General features: G+C 32.4%; 3 protein-coding genes across 4 annotated transcripts in view; all 3 read right to left on the bottom strand.

Moving 5' to 3' along the window:
* LOC119831944 (dynein heavy chain 10, axonemal) overlaps nt 1–5,434 on the bottom strand; it is a 51,535-nt gene extending 46,101 nt beyond the window's left edge. Inside the window, exons 1-13 of the mRNA XM_038355514.1 lie at nt 5,239–5,434; nt 4,876–5,028; nt 4,490–4,642; nt 4,369–4,424; nt 3,931–4,161; nt 3,466–3,597; nt 2,740–2,810; nt 2,074–2,155; nt 1,459–1,580; nt 913–1,087; nt 626–772; nt 450–542; nt 23–213 (exon numbers count right to left, since the gene is read on the bottom strand). Coding sequence (XP_038211442.1) covers nt 23–213; nt 450–542; nt 626–772; nt 913–1,087; nt 1,459–1,580; nt 2,074–2,155; nt 2,740–2,810; nt 3,466–3,597; nt 3,931–4,161; nt 4,369–4,424; nt 4,490–4,642; nt 4,876–5,028; nt 5,239–5,419 — 1,787 coding nt within the window. The 5' untranslated portion in view covers nt 5,420–5,434. The remainder of the gene's footprint in view (nt 1–22; nt 214–449; nt 543–625; nt 773–912; nt 1,088–1,458; nt 1,581–2,073; nt 2,156–2,739; nt 2,811–3,465; nt 3,598–3,930; nt 4,162–4,368; nt 4,425–4,489; nt 4,643–4,875; nt 5,029–5,238) is intronic.
* Nucleotides 5,435–7,602: 2,168 nt separating this feature from the next.
* On the bottom strand, nt 7,603–15,163 carry LOC119831654 (GATA zinc finger domain-containing protein 14-like). 2 transcript variants are annotated; one of them, XM_038355097.1, is made up of 4 exons: nt 15,050–15,163; nt 11,299–11,457; nt 10,223–11,037; nt 7,603–8,986 (listed from the first exon to the last, which is right to left on the bottom strand). In XM_038355097.1, the coding sequence occupies exons 1-4, from the start codon at nt 15,069–15,071 to the stop codon at nt 7,811–7,813; spliced, it is 2,172 nt and encodes a 723-aa protein (XP_038211025.1). In that variant the 5' UTR covers nt 15,072–15,163; the 3' UTR covers nt 7,603–7,810. The 2 variants fall into 2 exon arrangements, with proteins under 2 accessions (XP_038211025.1, XP_038211024.1); XM_038355096.1 differs by having other exon boundaries at nt 7,603–11,037.
* Nucleotides 15,164–19,281: 4,118 nt separating this feature from the next.
* On the bottom strand, nt 19,282–21,854 carry LOC119831759. Its single transcript, XM_038355250.1, has 2 exons — nt 21,534–21,854; nt 19,282–19,946 (listed from the first exon to the last, which is right to left on the bottom strand). Exons 1-2 carry the CDS (start codon nt 21,668–21,670, stop codon nt 19,544–19,546), a joined length of 540 nt encoding a protein of 179 aa, XP_038211178.1. The 5' UTR covers nt 21,671–21,854; the 3' UTR covers nt 19,282–19,543.
* Between the last annotated feature and the right edge of the window lie 311 nt (nt 21,855–22,165).

The following is a 22,165-nucleotide window of genomic DNA, read 5'->3' as shown; positions in this document are numbered from 1 at the left end:
AAACTTCGTTACTTAAACTTACTCAAACAGCTTATGCACATTAAGAAATCGTTCAAGTTTATCGCACAATGCCCAGGATATCCGCGCCATCAAGGGCACCATAGTTTCATCGGTCCGATAACCCTTGGAGAGGACCCACATCATGTAGATACTCTCCACCAGTTCCGGCAGTATGTCTATCACTTGCTGTAGTGGAGAGTCATCTTCTATGACCTATAAATATGTTGGTATAATTAATTGATACTAATATAGTGAAAAATATTAATATTTTTAATGAAACAATTGGACACGGTGAATTCTAGTGTCGAGATAAGTGAATTCTTGAATGACACACAAATATGCTTTAGTGAGAATACCGATTCTTATTTACATTTTCTTTACGGTAGCTATGAATTTGCACAACCCTACATAAATATTATAAAAAAAAACTGAAAAATTATCATACTTACAGTAAAGAATCTCATCAAAGTAGAAAGGAATTTCAAGTTGTCTCCAGCTAAATTATATTGTTCTAGTAGTCTTTCCTTGTAAATATTGAAGCCCTAAAATTTTTATTACAAAACATGTAATTAATAAGTGTTTATTAACAACGAAATTATATAATTAGAAAGTATGAATATATTACCTCTAAATATGTAGAATTAGCTTTCTCAAGCAAAGCCATGATCTTCACTACCATCGGTTGTTTCAATTGCTCAACAAGTAGGGATATCTCTGCATCTCTTTCACGCCAATACTTGTACTCAGCTACTGGTCCTTCTCCCTCACGTGTCTGAGGAATTAGGATACAGTAATTATCCCTCATGTTAAAGCAGCGCGTTCGCAAAGGCACTACTAGAGTGGTCGTTTACCATCAGGCGAATCATCAGCTCAATCGCCCGTTATGACATTAATACTCAATACGGTGTTTACCTTTCCCAAACAGGCAGAAATCGTGGAATCTATATGCGTTTGCCACATCATGACAGCCTCTTCCAGCTGAGCCACAAAGTCTGGATCATTTACATCGATATGCGTGTGCGGTTCAGTCAGCGCTGGTATGTTCGGCATCGGCAGCTGTATCTCGCCCTCTATGTGTTCTATTGTCCTAAAATCAGCCACATTACGACCAATATTATTTGTCAGTTCAATAACACTAAGTAATGTTAAGAAAAATTGTACAACGTAGTGGCAATGCTACAACTAATATGTATAGCTATAATAAAAAATATAAAAGAGGGTAGCTTTTTAAAAGTGTGGTTTCTTAAATGGAACACATCAAAGTCTAAATTACACCTCTCGCGGATATCCCTACAGTTTTAAATATTGTATAGTTGATAAAGAAAAATGCACAAAGCCAAAATATGGCCATCGAAGGTATAGACGAATATGTTTTACAATTTTTTTTATATTGCAACATTACTATATTGAAACAACATGAATTTAATTTATGCGTACTTCAAATAAAATTTCCCTTACCAGTCAACAATAGAAACGAGTTCACTTATATCAGATATAACTTCTTCAGCCGTGGTCTTCTGCTTGTCCGCTTTCTGTGAGCTCTTTGTTTTCGTCAAAGGAATATCCAGTGATGACGTCATCTAATCAATTCAAATATAAATATTGTATGAATAGTCGGGAATTGGCTCGTTGGTAACACAATGTTAATGAAGTAAAAAGCTAAATGTTAGTAAACATGTTCCAGATTTGATTTTCCGAAAATACGACCACAGAAGATTGTATAATTTAGTTTCTTGTAATACACATAACCTAACGCTAAAAGCACACTTTGTCACTTTAGTTTATTACAAGATAAGATACCTACACATTAACGATGTATTTAGGAATTGTAATGAATAACCAAATAAGGTTTTCCTAAATGTAAAAAAAAATCGTTCACGTAAAAAGTAAAGAGTGAGCGTATCGACACACAGAAAAGTTTTGAAAACGCGCTAAAACTCGAGAATTGCTAGTGTTATTTTTTTAATCATGGTTTTGGTGCATTTTGAATAGTCCAGGGGAGGTTTAGAAGTTAAGAATAATACGGAGGCGGGCGAAGCGGCGGGCGGGAAACTTAGTTATAAATGAACTTACGTGTGCTGTGATTGAAGATGTAGGTCTTGTTATACTATGCTTATGTGTGTGTGTAAAGGATTCGGAGCGCATGTTTTTCATTCTGTAAAAAGTACGAACATAATGAAGGTACCCGTAGTTAAAAAAACGCGCTTTAATAATGGAATCACCTACATATACATATAAGGAAAGAGTATACGTGAGGAGATATTGAATCCTGGCGATCTTAATCACCATAATATGATAAACTCATGAGACTTATAGTATTGTGACTGATCATTGCGAAGTGAATAAAGTTTAAATTCAATCTGTTCATGAAGTTGGGATCAAATGAGTTGGAAGGAGTTGGTTATATAGATAATATTTATAAGATATGAACGATGAGTTTGCTTATGTAATAGTTTTATACTGTTAAAATGCATTTTTCAAACGCCTTGAAAAAAGAAGGAGGTAGTCAATTCGACCGTATTTTTTGTGTTTGTTACCTTATAACTTTTTACTGGATGAACCGATTTTAATGAATTCTTTTTTATTTCAATGCTGATGCCTGTCATATGGTCCCATTTAAATATATTAGTCTAGTTGTAACAATTTGCAGGCGATAAAGATTTTTGTTCAAAAATTATTATTATTTTAATAGTAATGTATAATGTGTGAAGATAATGATAAATACAGATTTATTTTTACCTTCTTTCAGCATTTTCTCCTCGGGCTATATTCGACATCCTTCTGTAATCCGATGGGCGAAGGTAATTAACCTATTTACATAGAAATATATCATAAATTAAATACTCCTATTGCTACAAATACATACTATAAAACAAGTCGCTTTCTCTGTCTATCCCTATGTCCCAATGTTATGCTTAAATCTTTAAAACTATGCAGCGGATTTTGATGCTTTTTTTTAATAAATGGAGTGATTCAATAGGAAAATTTATATGTATAATAAAATCAATTAAACTCTACTCTGAATCTAGCAAAAGCTACTACTACTAGTACTAGTACTTTTTTTTAAACTAATAAAAATGTAAGGCTGTTCTATGAATAAATATTCATCATTTTATATAGTTCACTAAATTAGCTCAATTATAAAGTATACATACCTATTTATCATTAGTTCGACATTTAAATATTTACCTAAACCTTATCCAAGTCCTATTCTTATTTATTAAATTACTAGCTGTGCCCCGCGGTTTCACCCGCGTAAGTCCGTATCCCGTAGGAATATCGGAATAAAAAGTTGCCTATATGTTATTCCAGTTATCCAGCTGTCTACGTACCAAATCTCATTGCAATTGGTTCAGTAGTTTTTACGTGAAAGAGTAACAAACATCCATACATCCATACTTACAAACTTTCGCATTTATAATATTAATAGGATTGATTAAACAAATCAAACGATTGTGATCTCACATCAGATGCAGTTTCATCCATTTTGTGATGTTCGCCAGCAAACGACATTTGTCTGGACAGCATTGCGTGAGAAGATTGCGTATTCATTGTGCTTATTTCTCGAAATTGCCTCTCGAATAGTGGGATGTATGCCTGAAGATACATCAACTTTTTTAATATAGATGCAATTAAATTTTGAGTAATATTAAAAGATTTTTAAATTTGTAAATTAGATTTTTTGTTTAAGGAATAGATTTTATTTATTACGAGGCGGGATTTGAACCCGCCTCATTTTCCGAAACTGCCCCGTGATCAAATTTTTCGAATCTTACACAAATCTCAGATTTTTATGTTATATGCATTCGGTATACAACTTGGAGTTATACAAATAACTCCAAATGATTTAAGATGGAAATCGTCCATTAAATCAATGTTAACATTTTAAACATCTCACAGATAATACACATAAATTAGAATCACACCGACCTCTTTTAGCTGCAATCCCAAACTCATCAACACCTTCCCATTCACTGATCCCAACAAAATGTATTCTGACATTTTAAGCTTTGTGAGTCTCTCAGTTTCAAGCAAAGGTATTTCCTCTTGCGTTTGTCGCACAAAATATATGTAGCGACGATTGCGATTTGCCACTTGTGGAGTAAATGCTCCAAATATGGGAACTAATTTTGGATATTGAATTATACGTGGAACTGATCTCTGTAAGAGACAAAATAAAATCATTGAGGATAGTTAAAATATGGAGTGTTAAGTGAATAATTTTTAAACATTCAACCTTGTACCGCTTTTATAATAGTGCATCATGATTGTATTCGTTACGAATTATAAGGCATAAATACAAGCAAAGTAAACCACCTTAATGTTGTCATAACATGGTAAAAATGTCATCATTCGCAAAGTACTCACAATAACAGTGTAAAATTCTAGTGTTCCATCGACTTCTGGATCGAGGTCTTCGGGAGCTGGAATGAAACAACATTTTATACATTTGAACACCTTTATCTTATCAAGTCAATAAAATACTAACGCGGTGGGAAGGTATATGAATCCTCAGCTACAAGTGGCATTTCTTCTTCTTCTAATCGCAAATCAATTGATGTTTTCGTTTCCATTTCGCTCTCACTCACTTCAGTTACAGCGGCCACTGTTTCGATTTCCTCCTTTTCTAATTCTTCAGCTTCTTCTGCAAATGTAACAATCAAATTGAATTCAATATTTTATTTAAACTTTTAAAGGTCGGAACGAATACGGGCACCATAATATTTGCATCTATTGGACTATTTTTTTGAAGGACGAGGCTATCCTGAATTGAAATAAGCTAACACGACGTTCGTTGATCGTTATAGGTATATCTAGTAGCATTTTTACCTGCAAATTGTTTCATACTCTTCATACTCTTCATACTTTTCATACTCTTCATGCTTTTCATGCTCTTCATACTCTTCATACTCTTCGCCGTGACTTCTGGTTCCGGTTCCGGTTCAGGCTCTGGCGCACCTTTTCCCTTTTTGCCTTTTTTCTTCTTCGGCGGTGGCGGTGGAGGCGGCGGCGGTGGTGGGACCACTCCTGAGCATGAAAGTAATGTTTAAATTGCACTATTATCGATGGTAAATACACACCTCTAAGCCTGTCACAAGTCTATCATTGGCAGTAAATACGGCTCTACGAGACGATAATACCCACATCTACTCTTGTGATTCCTCAAATGTAAAGATGAAAACTCACCAATAATTAAATTTTGTTCTAAACCAAAATTTAAACATCACCCATACTTACTCCACTCAGTGAATTCCTTATCCTCATGAATGAGCTTGTCTACGATGATTTTAGACACATAAAACGTCTTCTTGTCCAGTCCGAGTTCATTAGGCAACACCGGAGCCATTATGAATGTTATCAGCTTCTGCTTAGCATCGCCTTCGTCCAGCATATTATAGAATAGGTCCTCATCGTTCATGCCAATAAATTTCAAGATACGTTCCTTGATCCATTGCACCCGAGGGTCGGATCGTATATCTAGATCGTAGAGAGGTTCCTCTATGGAAGAATGTTTGTCTGACTCACTGGACATTTTGGTTCCTGGTTAATGTAATAATTCATTTCAATACAGAGATTGACTGTACATAGAAAAAATATATATCTACACGCACGTGAATAGTTAGATCTTAGTTTCGGGAGGGGTTCATAAAAATTACACAAAATAACCAGTATGTTTATAAGAGAAATAAAATCCCTACTTAATATTATAAATGCGAAGGTAAGTCTGTCTGTCTGTCTGTTACGCTTTCACGCCTAAACCATTCAACCGATTTGGATAAAATTTCGTATGATGATAGAATTGAACTTGGGAAAGGATATAGGATACTTTTTATTGAAGAAGGGGTTAAAATAGGGGATGAAAGTTTGTATGGAAGTTCCTTATTATCAAACATAAAATCATGTAAATTTCTTTCACGCCTAAACGACTTAATCAATTTTGACAAATAATCCAGACCTTGGGAAAATCTATAGGCTACTCCTTACCATGTCGCGCGATATAACAGTATTCCACGCAGGCGAAGCCGCGGACGGAAAGCTAGTATTAAATATATTCGTTACAATTAGACATGATTTCGGGGGGATTTTGGCATAGTTCATGCCTTAACGATACATAATATCTGCTATTTTCCTACACGTTCATTGACGACGAACAATAATTAAAATGTTATTAGGTAATAAAAACCTTTAACTACGCAGGTAAGACCGCGGTCAATTAGTTGATCTTGGGACGCACAAAATCGTATTTCAATCCGTAATTTTCTATGAAAACACTTGTATGATGAAATTTTGATAATTCACGAGTTGGATTAATTCTGTAGATAAAGTGCTATAAAGCTTAAGCATACTCGTACTTTACCAAAAATAAGCAACTTACATGCACTAATTAAAATAACCGAATCCAATTGGTTATTGGGACAACATTTTACGCTAAAACTTATTATTTAAGCATTTTAGTAAACATTTGCACTTTCGTTTCTAGGTAATTATTTACTAAACAACTGAATTTGAATAAAATTACCGTTGTCATGGCAACTTCGTTTAATTGATCCTTTCGAAATACAAATATTCCCGCTCTTTTTTATTTCTATTCTATGTTTGTTTACAACCTTTTTTGATATTTTTATTTATAAAATAATGTATATTGCGTATATAGGAAATCATGTAAAAACAATAATAAATTTAAAAATAATTAATTACTCGTGTGTGCGTACACATTGGTCGGTCTTGGTCTTTATTTTGCGAGTAATAGGTTTTACGCGTTTTAATTAACAGTTATTAATATTTCAAACCAAACGCTCGTCCGGGCTCTGCCCGGATATCAAGACTACTGTTTTATCCCAAGGAAGTATTTAATCTGGATAAAAGTGTCAAAACACTCAAGTCAGCACATACCCTGTCTGTATACCAAATTTCATCCAAATCCGTTCACTAGTTTCAGCGTGATTAACGGATAAACATCCAAACAAACAAACTTTCTAATTTATAATAATGTTAAGTGTTGTGAATAAACTTTTTAGGCGCTTTTTATAAGAAATTTAAGACTGTGCTTATTTAAGCGTTAGTGTTAATGTGTATGTTTAGTTTTATTGTATTTTGGTAATAAATTGTATTTTTCAGTGTTGTAGGATTCAAATTTGCAGTTTCTTGATAATTTCAGAATTATAGGTTCGAAAAAAATATGATTTACTTAAATCTTATACCTTTAAACGAGCAATTCTTGTATATATATATATATATATATATATATATATATATATATATATATATATATAATTGGAATCTCGGAATCGGCTCCAACGATTTTCATGAAATTTAGTATACAGGAGGTTTCGGGGTCGATAAATCGATCTAGCTAGGATTTTTTTTTTAGAAAATGTCATATTCGTGTTTTATTCGTGTTTTTTTTTTCCTGACATCTATTGGTGAATAATAATACTATTTTGCTTCGTAGATAGCTGTACAACTGAAATAACACATAGGCACTTTTTATACCGATATTCCTACGGGATACGGTTACGCAGCACGCTTACGCGGTTTCAACCGCGGGTCACAGCTAGTAAATATAATATGACTAAAGTTTAGGGGAAATAAGTGCTTGAATACGACTCTTCAATACATTTTTTATTACACGTTTAATTCACAGTATTTATTAGCTTAAAATTAATTATTATACAGGTTACAACAACATACAAATCATGCTTACAATGATGTAAATATTTAAACTTACATTGTTAATATAACATAAATAGCTTACAATCACAAATACCTTACTAAAATTGGACTTCTTAAATTGACATATTAAGTATGTTTATGTGTTAAACTTTCGTAGTGGAGAAGTTTTTGGATAACCATTGGGTTCATTACTATCTAAATTTTCTATTTTGGAATTTTGATTATTATCCATTAATTGTTGTGGCCTTTCATAATTATACAAGGTCTGTGGAGCGTTGTATGAGGACGGTCCATTATATGTATCAACTTCATTAATTTTATCACCAAAGTTAGGGTGACTCACTGTAAAATCAACGTCTGTGCTAATGTCTTGTCTTTGATTTGGATTTCTGTAACCATCAACTGCTCCTTGAGGTACGCCAAAATCATTTATTTTGAACGTTTTTAAAAATTTATGCTGTTCGTTTACATCATTTACTTTAAATGCAACTGATGGAATGATTTGTAATGCAGCATTCGATTTATCATTAGATTTTTCACTATTAATACGATTATTTTCATGGTCGTTATTATTTAATTGTGAGAATATATAATAGGATTGGTCCTTCTTATATGTTAACAATTTATCACTTTCTATTGGATGAGGTAGTGTTCCTACAATGCTGTCTTGCAATTGCGCTGTTATTCCATTCCCAGAGCGAATTAAGTTATTTAATTCTTTGGTTTGGATACTGTTATGTTCACTAGATGATTCTTGATTGTAAGAATTTTGTTGGTATGAAAATGGTATTTGCCTTGATGGTATAATTTCAAAGTCCTTTAACTGTTTCAATTGATTGTTTGGTGTGTTGTAGTAATCTCGAGTAACTTCAGGAACAGGATGCTGATACAATTGGCCGCTGTATATGTGGTTTTGATTTTGAACGTTTTGTAATTTGTTTCTGGAGTCTTGAATTCGAGCAGCCTGTTGTTGATTTTGGGTAAAAGGTTGGGAAGGTGTTGTGATTTGCTGTAGTTTTGGTTGTTGGAAACCGTGTTGTTGTCGGTTGTTGTTGAATTGTGAAGATTCTTTAATTCTAGAAATATCTTGAGGTTGCGGTGAAAATTGTTGCACATTCTTATTTCTCACATTATTATTCGTTGCGAATTGTGAAGATGTTAACTGTGATATTTTGTTAGAAAATCGTTGATCATCGCTGTTTCTGAAATTGTTTGGTGGTGTATTTGTAGAAGATTGTATGTTCTGTTTAGCTATGTTACTGTATTCTTTCGCAGCGTTTAAAGAGTCAGCCAAAAACGAAAACACCAAGTCCTGTGAATTTGAAAGGTTAGAATTTTTTATTAATGATAATTTTCCAATGGGTATTGGTGAAGTTCCAGAATTTGAAGAAAGATTATTTGCATATACCACGTAATTACTGCTTCCAGTATTCAAGATTTCTACATCGTCAGAAGAAGTTTGACTTTCATTTCTAAACAAATACTTTGCAATTCTCTCCGGTAATGTTATTTTTATTGATACCGTCCTTTCAATTGTGTTAGTGGGCTCTTTATAATAAGGTAAATTAGAAAATTTGTTAGATGACACATAATTTTGAACGTTTTCTATGGGTGGTTGTAAGTCGATTGAAGGACTTGCAACTAATTTAGCGCTTTTCGTTTTAATAAAAGGAAATTCAGATGTTACTTCCTCTTTGCTACCGATATATCTTTGAGATTCTAATACATTTCGGTTAATGTTATTTATTTGTCTATATTCAGATATTGGTTTTCTTGTGAAAGTATTTTTTACTATGTCGTTTACTGTTACGTCTACTTTTTTTCTTGTATGGACATCATTGAAATTAATGTTATTTTCTTTAGTATTATCTGGTGACTGATTTCTTACATCCACTGTGGGCCTACGATTATTTTTGATATTAAATAATTCAAATTGTGGAGATTGGGACGACGACGCAGCTGTTAACCTAGCATTTTTCTTTATTTGTAATTGTTGAGATTGAAATTCTGGTGATAAGTACTGCCGAGACAATTTTTCGACATCATTAGGTGGAATATATGTATTACTAAATGGGGCATAAGTTGATGGTGATTCAAAAAGGGATTCAGTGGGCGTTGTTGCTACTATAGTATCTGGAAGTGGTGTCAAATATAGTCTGCTGGATAGTGTTGGACGAAATGTAGTTGGAGAATCATAGCGAGAATTATAGTTTGGTGTACTTGTAATGAGTTTTGAATTAGTAGGCTGATTGTAAAAGTATAAATTATTTTTATCGACTAGATCAAGACTATTTCGGGGAACATCGTAAACATAAGGTTCAACTGTTGATAACAACTTCTCGGAATTGTTTTGAGGTATAGATTTGTAAATACGAGATTTCGGAGTATTGTATGAAGTATTTTCTACAATTAACTTAGAATTCTTGGGTTTCAGGATCCATGTTTTAAACGTGATTCTCGACTTTGGACGGCCAGGTTTTTCACCCGGTAAAATTGTTTTAAAAGCTATTGTTTTCGATATAATAGTTGGTGTGGCTTCTGTACTTACCGAGTTTTGTTTTGTCTTAGGTTTTGTGTCAACGCCATTGTTGTTGTGAAATCTTGGTGGTTGAATTATCTGCTGGTTGGGTGGGTTTCCTTGTGCAATTTTGTTAAACGTGTGATCTTGTAGTTTTATTGGTATATTGCGGTTGTAGTTATATTGTACTTGATTAGTCTTTTGCGTTTGAAACTTCTGGAAATTAAGCTGTGTTGTTGGTTCCTTTTGCCCTTGTATTAAGTAACCATTGCGGCTGCTTTGAAAAGAGTTTATGTTTGCGTTTTGAGATCTTTGGTAGTCGATATACTGTTTTGTTGGTGTATTCTGAATTGAGTTCAAGTTGGTAATGTATTGTGGTGCAGTTGTAGATGCTGCAAAGTTTATATCATTTGTGTTTTCTATACTTGATTGAAGATCTCTGTAAAGTGATTTATATGGTACATATACGTTCTTTGTATTCTTATTTTGGTTGGATATTATGGCTCCATTCGGATAAAATTGTTCTGTTGGAGGTTTGTATTCCTGCATGACAACTAGATTATTTCGGAAGAAACCTGAGTTATATGGATTTCTCATGGGATGGGTTATCATTTTTTTAACGTCCTGTATTAACTGTGGTCCTAATTGAATTTTTCCGAAGCGTTGATTTTTATTGATAAGTTCTTGAGATTTTCCACAGTTAACGTTCATCCACCAATCGCAAACAAACACGGCTTGGTTAAATAATGTACCATTTGGACATAAAAATGATTGAAATCCATACGTAGACCCGGCAGTACACACTTTGAATACTTGGCAGTTTGCTTCTTGGTCGGCATAATATCCTAAAAACATAAGTTATATTGATGACCATAATTAAAAAATAAGGAACAATTAACGATTATGACAATTAATGATGACACAATTGATCAAAGTATCAAAGCGATGATTCAATAATTTCAATAGGATTTGTGTAATGAAGCTCAAAAAGTTCTTAGATTTTAAAATTTATAATTCTAGTAAATTAGAATACATATTAAACCTATCTAATAGCTAATGTGTCGCAATAAATCTGGTTAGAAAAGCTAAGAATAAATTATCAAAACCTGGTGCTTTTCCCGCGCAAGTGAAGGAAGTTCGCGGTATCGTATTGAGGGTGGGATAGTCGCCGCCTGGTGCTCCGGGCACTGCTAATTTTATGTTCCAAGATTGGTCATGGTCACGCTGTTGATTAAATTGTGACGTCACCAATGGAATGCAGCATACTGTAAAATAGTTTGTTATGCAATGAGATTTGGAATGAGATTTATCTACCACAACCACAGCAAAACAAGATAAAATATTAATACATGTATATTACATTCTTTTCTTATTGGTTGTAAATAGAAGTCAAGTGTTGGTTCAAATGGTGTACGTATTAAACGCTAGCGAGTTAACGTGAGAGAACTCATAGTATTCGCTCTCATACAGAACTCGATTCGTGAGAAGTATCCACGCACAATACCATCATACATTTTCGATAATACAATGTGCAAGGATAGAAACAATGACTCGAACGACATAAACTTTCTTACAATTAAAACTATATTTTCCTGAACAATAATATTATGTTGCAAACTCAACAAGAGGACAATTCTCACAGTTTTTATCGCGTTGACAGAAACTTGTAGGAAAAAGTGTGTCAATGCAACAGACAACTAGTAGGATTCAATTTAAACAATTGCTTAATTGACATAATTATTCATATAATATGATAGTGGCCATATAGACGCATAGGTCTTAGCAAATCTTCATGGGCGGTGCGCATAACACCAGACCACCAGCACCTTTGCCAACTGTCTAATTTACAAGAATATACTAACTTAAGATCCACGTCCGTCAGTCAAGTTTGTAATCCAAAGATTTAGATACATCGATTATAACTTAAAACCATTACGGCCCTTTTTTCATATGCGAATAATAAGTTAATAAGAACGAAATAAACGATAAAATTATAATATAATTTTTTTTTCTGATACAATATAAATATTAAATATTATACGTCATATGGGAGTAGCTAATTAATAATAATTATAAATTTATTTATAATTTTCACTAACTTATAACTTTTTTTATCTACTATATAAAAATAAGTCGTGTTTTCCTTCCTGACGCTGTAACTCCAAAAGGCACGAACCGTTTTCCACGTTTTTGCATTCGTTGGAAAGGTCTCGGGCTCCGTGAGGTTTATAGCAAAGAAAATTCACGAAAAATTTCAACAGAAAGGCGGGAAAAACGAAGCCATCTGGTGGCGAAACGGAGTTCGCCGGGTTTGCTAGTTAAATAATAAAATTGTAATAATACAACATGTTTTGCATTATCCGACACAATTATATTATTAGATAAAAAAAGATGTTTAACAAATGTAAATTCTAACGAATAACCAGAACAGAGATAAGCAAGAAATTCCTTTTAAAATGCTAACAAGAAAAGTAGAAAAGTTGCGTTTCATTTAAATTCTTTCCAAAAGTTCTGTTCACGAACTAGCTTACTTGTAAAATAAATAAGAAGAACAGAGAAAAAATCTAGATATGATAAGTACAATGTCTGAGTTGAAATATATTTTTTAAGAAAACAACACCAAGCTATTATTAAATAACAATATTTAATTTAAAGTTTTATTTGTGATTTTTATTATTATCTTCATAAATATCCATGTCTATAATAATAATAATAATACGGGCTCGTTTTCCGCAACTCGACGTCAAGCGTCTATTTTGCGTGAAAGAAAAGGAGGGGGGTAGCCAGTCAAAGCTGGAACCATCCCAGCTCCTCCATGAAGCTAAGCAGCTTGTGAGGGCTGCTGAAAACCTCAGGGAGGGACCTAGGACAACCCAAATGCCTTGCCCTGTACTCCGCAACCGCCGTGCATTCCATGATCACGTGGGCTGCCGTTTCTTCAGTCGTCATGCACGCTCTACATAACGGACTGTCAGTAATCCCTAAGTTAAAGAGATGCTTGTTAAAGGGACCATGACCTGTAAGGGCCCCTGTAATTGTACGTAATTGTAATTTTCGCAGGTTTAAAAGTCGTCTAGCAAGTCTAGAATATACGAATGGTAGGGCTTCTCGTGCCTTCTTGCAGTCAGATCTGCTCATCCATTCATCTTCCTGTGCGTTGTTAGTGAGCTGGATAATCGAAGACCGGATCCAGCTTGAAGGTATCGGAACAATAGGAAGCGGTCCCATGACCGATGTATCGGATGCTCTCCTGGCTAAGATATCAGCAGCATCGTTACCACGTGAGCTGCTGTGTCCATATATCCATGTCTAATTTGAATATAAACAAATATTTATAGTCTATATTATCTAATCTGTGGTCGTTTCCCGCCTTCGAATGATGCAATGTAAACGAGCCTTCACATAAATGTCACATGAATTATTTTTTATAGATTTTGAACCATTATTACCATATTTCATCGAAAACGTATCAGTAATGTCGTTTTGTGTGAAATGATGATAAATAAGGCAAAGTAGGCTATAGAAATTTATAAAAAATACGTTTTAATATATCACAGTGAACATATGATGTCTTATAGTAGATACTCTATTCGATAACTTTCACAATTTTGTGATAGATTAAATCGTTTATGGCATGTTCGAAACTGATTTTGATACACTACGTACAAAATAAATAACATTAACGTTAACTGGTGAATGGTACGGTTAAAAAAAAATGTTATGCAATTTGAAAGAAAATATTCTTAAATAATACTGGAGAATATTGAAATGTTTATTCATTGAAATGAAAGGAAAAGCATGATATCTTTGACTATTTAAATTATTTATGAAAAGTGACAAATAGATAGTAATAGATAATAGTTATTCTAGACGGGCTTCGTTTTCTGAATACTCAAATACACTTAAAATTAACTTTTTTGTTTCTATCCTATTCCTATATATATCGTTTTGGTGATCCCTAAATAAATGAATAAATAAATCAGAAAAAATATGTATACATATTTTGTGATAAATATTGAATGAGCATTGATTTTATCAAACCAATAAAAAAATCTGTTTAGTAAGCATTCCCCAATTTTTATGAAAATGAAACATACCTATGTCATTCGGGAATAGTGTAGCTTGTCAACGACGAAAGAATTTTTTAAATCGGTCCAGTAGTTTCGGAGCCTATTCATTACAAACAAACAAACAAAAAATCAAATCTTTCCCCTTTATATTGGTATAGACATAGATAAAACAAATAAATTAGACACAGATAATTTACAACTAATAAAATAAATAATTACTATTAAATAAGTAACTAACTGTTATAATTGTGCATATGTGTGTAATATTAACATACTTATATATGAACGATTTTCTGTTGTTTGTCAAAAACAAAAAACACATACAAACCAAAGAAAATTAACTAGAACTCTTTTAAAGTGCTTTTGTCTGTGCTATCGATATTATACATATAGTATAGAAATTGTTTACCACCGCTTCTGAGTACGTTGGTTGTTTAGAAAATTTAAAATATATAATATATTTGATTCAATGAGTACTATCTTGAGTTTGTCTTTCACTAGTTTTATTTCAAACTTAAAGATTGTTTAATATGTTTTGCCCTAGTATTAATAGAATACCGAGAATCAAATAATGTAAAAATAAATGTGGTTTTAAATTTAAATTAATATTATCAAATAGAAATTTTTTGTTTAAATTGATAATGTTAGCAAGCTAAGTGAAATCCAATAAAATCATCATTTTATATTTTTCGAATACTCTACAAATTTCTTCAAACATTTACAAAGGATTCATAAGCGCACGCCTCGAATTCTTATTACGGATGTTTACAATATAAGATTAACTCACCAAAAATAATAAACTTCCACATATTAATCACGTTTACCACAATGTCACTCTTTCATGCGACATAGCAACGTATGCGCGTAAACAAATGCCTGCCTTGTCGCCTATAGGTCGTATAATTCGCCCTACCATCAGACGTGAACTTAATTTGGTTTTGCAATCATTGATTGTTGTCAATTTCTAATCTTAATGCGATGGTCTTAAGGTTGAATGTTATGATTGGTATATTCGCATGATTATTTACGATTAACGTTTATATAAGTGGCTTGTGAAGATGTATGTGTAAAGATTAAGTAGCTTTGTAAATTTCAGTAGCGACTTTTCAGTATCAATGAGTGTGTAATAAGATTAAGACAGTGATTTTCTAAATTAGTACAGATAATTAAAATGTGGCATGAAATATTTATTCAACAAATATAATGGCTATATATGTGTGATATATATATTATATATGTATATACATAGTTTTTTGTGTTTTGTTTTATTTCATTCAAACAGTAATTTTGACTTGGTTATATAAGTAATGAATTACAACATACATACATACTGATTATTATTTTTTTAATCGACTTCTTAAAATGGGGAGATACTCCATACATTATATGGAGTACCTGCCCCCATCCTCATATCACCTTATTCATTTTTTTGTTTTTATTGGTCTGTTTCTTTCTGTTTTAAATATATAAGGGTAGCTTTATGTCCTGCAGTCTGGGACAGATAGAGTTTATATAACTTTTACAGATCGCTTAACTAGAGCGAGTATTCTTTTTGTTACCGTTATCAAGTCTTAAACCTAGGATGCCTAGTTATTTACAAGTAAACAAAAGAACGTCTTAAACAATTCTGATACTAATTTTACTGATAGTAACCATACGAGACGGGTGAGATGTATACGACGCAATTTTTAAAAAATTTAAACAGGAAGAATTCACTGTTTCGAACTCTTTTCTATATCTTTATTTTATAATATCAGTTACATTTATAACTGTATATCCCGGCTAAACCTTTGGTATAAACGACGTACGTCATTCAGTAAAGATGTAGCTTTCTAATAGGTATATAAAAACATATGTAATATAAAGCTTGAAGCGACAAAAAACATGAATTATATCTTCCGTCTTTAGTTTTAAACATAGCTGGTTGAAACAGCAATTCCATTGTCTGTGTGATGGAAATTGGCATGCCAAAGAGTCAACGTGCCTTCAATTTCTTATGAGCAGTCCATTCTCAATCATTTCCTGTTAATTGATTTTTTCCCACAAATGCACTTTCGATTTCATTAGTCTTTGTTCAATAATCTATATTTGCTTTGTTTTTAATAGTAGTTTTCTTAAGAAGTGACTAGCCCTCATCGTATTGGGTAGTAGTTAAATACATTTTAATTTGTCAATACTATAATGGCCTTACGTGATCACCTTATGAACCATTATTCAAGAAAAGGTTTTAATGTGTATTTTTTAGCCAACTTCAAAAAGAGTGGAGAGGATCTTTTGATATATGTTCCACTGTATGTTTTTATGAATTTTGACTGCCTTCTCCACAAAGTGTAGATGGATTCAATTGTTTCTGTCCGAAAGAGTAGGTATAGGTACCTATTGTTGGCTCAAAAATATAATATTGTAATTGAACTCTTGACTTTAGAGCTAATATGTATAATAAATAACGCAATATTTGTATATATAAGAGTACTGTAATGACATTTAAAATTTTACAATTATTGTTAACATCATTATAAATGTGCCCACGTTTTACATAACATAGATGTTTTATCGTTAATCGTAATCAATGAATAATGTTAAGCCATACAAACATTTCATTAATTAAAAATCTCTAGTTGTATGAGATATCCCAATGCTAATCTATTCGCTTATTAGTCTATACAACTGATAATTTCTATGCTAACATAATAAAATGGTAACTTTTTTGGGGTAATATGTATCCATGAGGTCAATTTTTTAATTTGTTTTACTAATTGAAAACTACATTATCTTTTGCTTGTACTCTTCTTGTAAAGGTGCACAATAAAGAGTTTTTGATTTGATTTTTGATTTATCTGTGCTTGTTATACAGAAACTATATTTTGTTTTTATTCCAAATAAAAATGGAATAAAACAGAGTAAAATACGTCGTATAAGTATTTCGAATGCTTCTGGCCTAATACGCATTTTTTTAAATACAGTTATACAGGGATATGGACACAAAACATACACTAATCTCTTCTTTAGCAAATAAACAACACAGAACGACAAAACAACACAGTTTAACTGTGTAGTATATGGCATCATCGCAAAAAAATAAACGAAGCAATCATTGCACAAATATAAAAATGAACAGATAATTACCGTAATCTGGTACAAGAAGTCGTGTTTACAAATTATTAAAAGCACTAATCATGAGAATTGTGACACTCATTAGCAACAGTATTGCATTCTCGGTTATATTATACATGCGTAGTCTTGATCGGTTTTCGTAATTGCCATGTGAATACTGTATTGTTGATCAATTATTGGCGGCTGAAGATTATACCAGGGTTTGGAAAAGTCTATTTTAATTTTTACATACGCAGTGGGTAATGATGATAAGAATATGATGAGAATACAATCTATAAGGCTATGATGTCGTTGGTTTAAAAATTAAGATTAACATCGCGTAATTAAATATTATGCCTCAAAAGTTAGAATTAAGAAAATTATTAGAAAAAAATTGTGGTACAGTGTAAGGTGAGTTCACAATTATATAAACAAACAAGATATGTTTCAATTTAGTTATTACATAGCATATAAAGGTTGATCCTTTAAGATAGCAGAAGTGTTCCGAAGGTTAAAATATCGTCATCGATGAATGATGCAAATTTAATTAATTTAAGTGTAACCTACCTGATCTGGATTAATGAAGTTGCTTCCTTTGTATACTAAATTTATAATTATATTAAGACTAGCCTTTTGCATGCGGTTTTGCACGCGTGAGTAGTGAAAGGGAAATACGTTCCCGGAGTTTTATCCGAATAGTTGCCGCGTGACATTTCCAGGATAAAAATCCTATATCCTTGCTCGGGTTTCAAACTATATTAATGTCAAATTTCATCGGTTGAGTGGTTCACAATCGATTCAGTGGTTTAGGTGTCAAGAAGGGATAGTCATACAGAGTTACTTATACTAAAAGGGATGTTTATTGCAAGGAAAGCATTTAACGTCTGTCACATCGTCAAAGATGAATCGCTTTTTAAGTCGTGTAAACCAAGTAATGCACGTTTAAGTGATTTTTTATCTTATTATTGTATAAATGAATCGTGGGAACATTTCGATTGAAAACTGTCAGTCACAATTTATTTTAATGAACATCGTGGGATAATAAATAGAGCAAAAAATAAGAATTTTATAAATTAAATTGAATGCGACAGTTTATTTTATGATGTAGTTTATATTTTTTGATTTAACTCCCTTTTCCTTTCGCAGTATATAATGAAATTATTTGATTTTTCCCCAAATTGCGATGTTACCATTGCTTTATGTATATATATGTATATATGTATAGAATTCTCGTGTCACTGTTAATTACCATTCTCCTCTGTTACCGCTGGACCGATTCTCGTGTAATCTTGTGTGTATATCGAGTAGGTCTGACAATTGACCAACATCTTTTACCTATTGTGTTTTACCTATCATTTCCCTAAATGATAAGAGTAAGGGAGAACTTCATTTGTAGTCAGCTAGGTCATCAGCTAGTCAGCTAGTAGGTATCTAAAATTGTATTCTTGATAAATCGTGGAATATATAAGCTTAAACAACATGAACAAAAAAGATTCTCATGCTGTCTGTTACGTGATACAAAAATGAGACCATAAGATTATTTGGTTATACTATAGTAGGCTAAAGGTCCCATAAATCGACTCACCTATAAGGGATTTACAATAAACCTAGATTCTTATGGTAATTCTTATAATACTTATATAATGAGAAGTTTGTATGCATAATACGTGGTGGACATATATCAAATGATTTATTGTTATTAAATATTGACTCCATCAAGACGATATGCTAATGGGCGGTTGTAGGGAAAGATCTAACGAATAATTTATATTAATTTATTGTGATTTTTCTTTACCTTTTTATAACAGTTATTATTTTTGATAACTGGATTTTTAAATAATTATTCTATACTGAATGAAATGAATCTTATATTATACACAATGTAGTTAAACACAAAATAATATGAGAATAATTTATTAAGATTTTTACAATTATTAATTATGTATATAGACGAACTAGATAAAAATATATAGTGACGGTATGATTATATTATTTAATCAGCGAAATCCTCATTAAATATCAGATTGATCTCTGCTAATGTAATATAAATCCTTAGAATTACCAATAACATCACCTGTTACAGACAGATCATATTTTAAAAATTACTCTATGTGAGTAATAACAGAGTTCAGACTTATATCACAATTGGTTTATCATGTTTGTTTTAATTTCAATACAATCTTTTCACTCAATCACTTGATTTAGGTTTAATATTACACCAATGAACTGTTTCCGTCAAACTAAACCCGAGTTTCACATACATCTTCCTAGCGCTCTCATTGCCAATAACACAGAACGCCACGACTTTTTTCCCGTCTTCTCTCAGTCTATTTGACATTAGCTTTAGCACCATTTCACCGTAACCTTTCCTTCTGTGCTGTTCCAATGTATAGAGATGACCGAGCGCCCCCATTTCCTTCACGAAACACCAGGCAATAAGTTCGTCGTTGTGGAAAAGTCCGTAACCAAGTTGGGCCTTTATTAAGAGCTCGAAGTACCACAACGAAGATGGGTAGCGGTGAGGCCACACGTCGTCTACTAATTTGGCGTACTCCTTCGGTAAGAGCTTGAATGTAAAATCTGGTGGTAATCTGAAAATATATTAGTTAAACGACAAAATATAGTGGTTAATACAGCATTTTTGTAAGACTGGAAACCGAATTACGATTTTTAGAATCTCTAGAAACAGGCTTGTCATTTGAATGAATTGAATATAATTTGGAAAGTTTTCATTACAAATGTTAATTGAAAGATCTTACTAGCTAATTAACTAAATTAAAAAATGGAATCTTTTATCCGAGAGTTAATTAGACATTTCATATATTTCAGTTTCAACTTATTTTATAATTCTCCTTAGTAATAATGTAAATGAAAGAGTGTTTGTTTATTTGTAAGTTTCTCTTTCTGCCAGGTCGCAATGGAACAATTTTGTGCATCTAAAAATAATCATAATGAGCTAGAGAGTGATACAGAATACTTTTACCGCGGTGACACAACTCATAACCGATGATATTTCTTTTGAGTAGGCGAGCGAAGCCGCGGACGGTAAGCTAGTAGTTTATAATATCCCAATGTCAATAAGTAGTGAGATATAGTATAGCAAACACAATGTTTTATGATAAATCTAGCTGTTCACCTGGCATCGCCGCAAGCTCGCAACGGGGAAGGTACCACTTTCCCCCAGAAGACCTTCCTAGTCTATTCCCTAATACGCATCGTTAAAAATAATTTGCTTTTCTCATTTATATACATCAAAACAAACGTATTTGCTGGATCTACATTCCTGGGTGGTGGACCTTACCATCAGGTGAACCACCAACTCAGTTGCCCGCACGTACAAAAAAATGTAAACTTCAAATAAACGTTTCCATTCCAAAAGAAGAAAGAAACCATAAATATAGCTTTCATTCGCCCACGCAGCTATTTGTTCTAATTTCGTAAAATATTACACAGGTAGCGCTTAACAGGGTCAAACTATATCTTGTTAATTATATTTATGTATTCTTACACATTTTTTTTTAATAGTACAAGGGTAGCAGGTATTATCCCCGAGCTCTTCACGAGGCTAGGTAATATATATTTCACATTTCTTTTATCTGTATTGTGTAAGTAACAGAACCTATATTTTAAATTTTCCACCAGGGAACAAACTAATGGACCAAGCGCTGAAAGATTTTCTTAACCTCAAACGCAATCCTTTTTACAATACGCAATACAATAAAACCTTTTTAAACGAAAAACATTTTTATGGAGTTGGAATTTACATGTTGTTTCATCAAAACCGAAGTTCAGAAAATGCATAATGAATCATTTTGAAGCATTCTGAAATAAATTTTCTTATAACCCTGTTATCTGATTGTCACTTGAGAAATAACTATTTCAAAAGATACCATTATGCAGTTTATGTCAATAGACCATTATTTATATCAATTTCTGTGTCAATAATTTAAATTCTCATTTCTCCACGTATTTTGAACATCGTTTGTAGATTACAACTGATCAATGTGCCTGCAATTCGTATAATTTTTATTTTAATATAAATATATGTACTGTTTTTATTATTTTTCATGTAAGTTGGCAATTAAAAGTGAGCTTCTATATTTGTCTATGCTACATCAATTTTATTTCATTCATTCATTTTAATCTAGTTGTTTATGTAACTTTTTATTGTTACTTACGTGACATCATAGATAGGTGCATCGTCTTCCAAATAAAACGTTTCGGTTGATGTAATACTGCTAAATTCAAAATTCCTCTCGCTCTTTATTGCGTACATGACATTTTTTATGTGTTGTGATGCAAATGGTATTTCCATAGGTTGATTCCAGTTAATGATTTTTGTTTCCTGAAGAGCTTTTACGAGCTCACCCGTATCGTCTTTAGGGGATTGAATAATAACTTCATTGAACTCAGCCTGTAGAATAAATATTTATCGTATCAGAGTCAGTCAGGAACAATAATTTTAGAAGTTTATCATATCACCCCAAAATATAACTCCCACAAATTAAAATGAATGTATAAAAGAGCAAAGAGCGGCATAAGATACGATAGATTACTGGCTAAGTTATTTGTACTAATAGAATATTTAAAATAGTTTTATTTAATGCTTATAAATAAGTCAGCATCGCTGGGCGCCCTACAAATTTTTATTAGATTATCAAAGATTGTCTACAAATATATCTTACTACTCTTGCCACAATCGTTAAATAACTGCACCTGTAAATTTATACAGACAATAGTTCTACGGTAGGCAATTTTGCTCTTTCGATTGACTAGGCGCAGGAAGTTCAACCTTGATCTAGTTATCGGA

Source organism: Zerene cesonia, chromosome 14 (assembly GCF_012273895.1).
Source record: "Zerene cesonia ecotype Mississippi chromosome 14, Zerene_cesonia_1.1, whole genome shotgun sequence".
Classification (NCBI taxonomy): domain Eukaryota; kingdom Metazoa; phylum Arthropoda; class Insecta; order Lepidoptera; family Pieridae; genus Zerene; species Zerene cesonia.
The sequence above is the reverse complement of the archived record's forward strand: the minus strand, read 5'-3'. Positions and strand labels throughout refer to the sequence as shown.

Coding starts and splice junctions, on each gene's coding strand:
- LOC119831654 (XM_038355096.1), bottom strand. CDS start 15,071: ATGTGGAAGTTTATTATTTTTG. Junction 11,458..15,049: donor GTGGAAGTTTATTATTTTTG/GTGAGTTAATCT, acceptor ACTATTTTACAG/TATGCTGCATTCCATTGGTG. Junction 11,038..11,298: donor TTGCGCGGGAAAAGCACCAG/GTTTTGATAATT, acceptor TTATGTTTTTAG/GATATTATGCCGACCAAGAA.
- LOC119831759 (XM_038355250.1), bottom strand. CDS start 21,670: ATGGAAATACCATTTGCATCACAACACATAAAAAATGTCATGTACGCA. Junction 19,947..21,533: donor GCACCTATCTATGATGTCAC/GTAAGTAACAAT, acceptor ATATATTTTCAG/ATTACCACCAGATTTTACAT.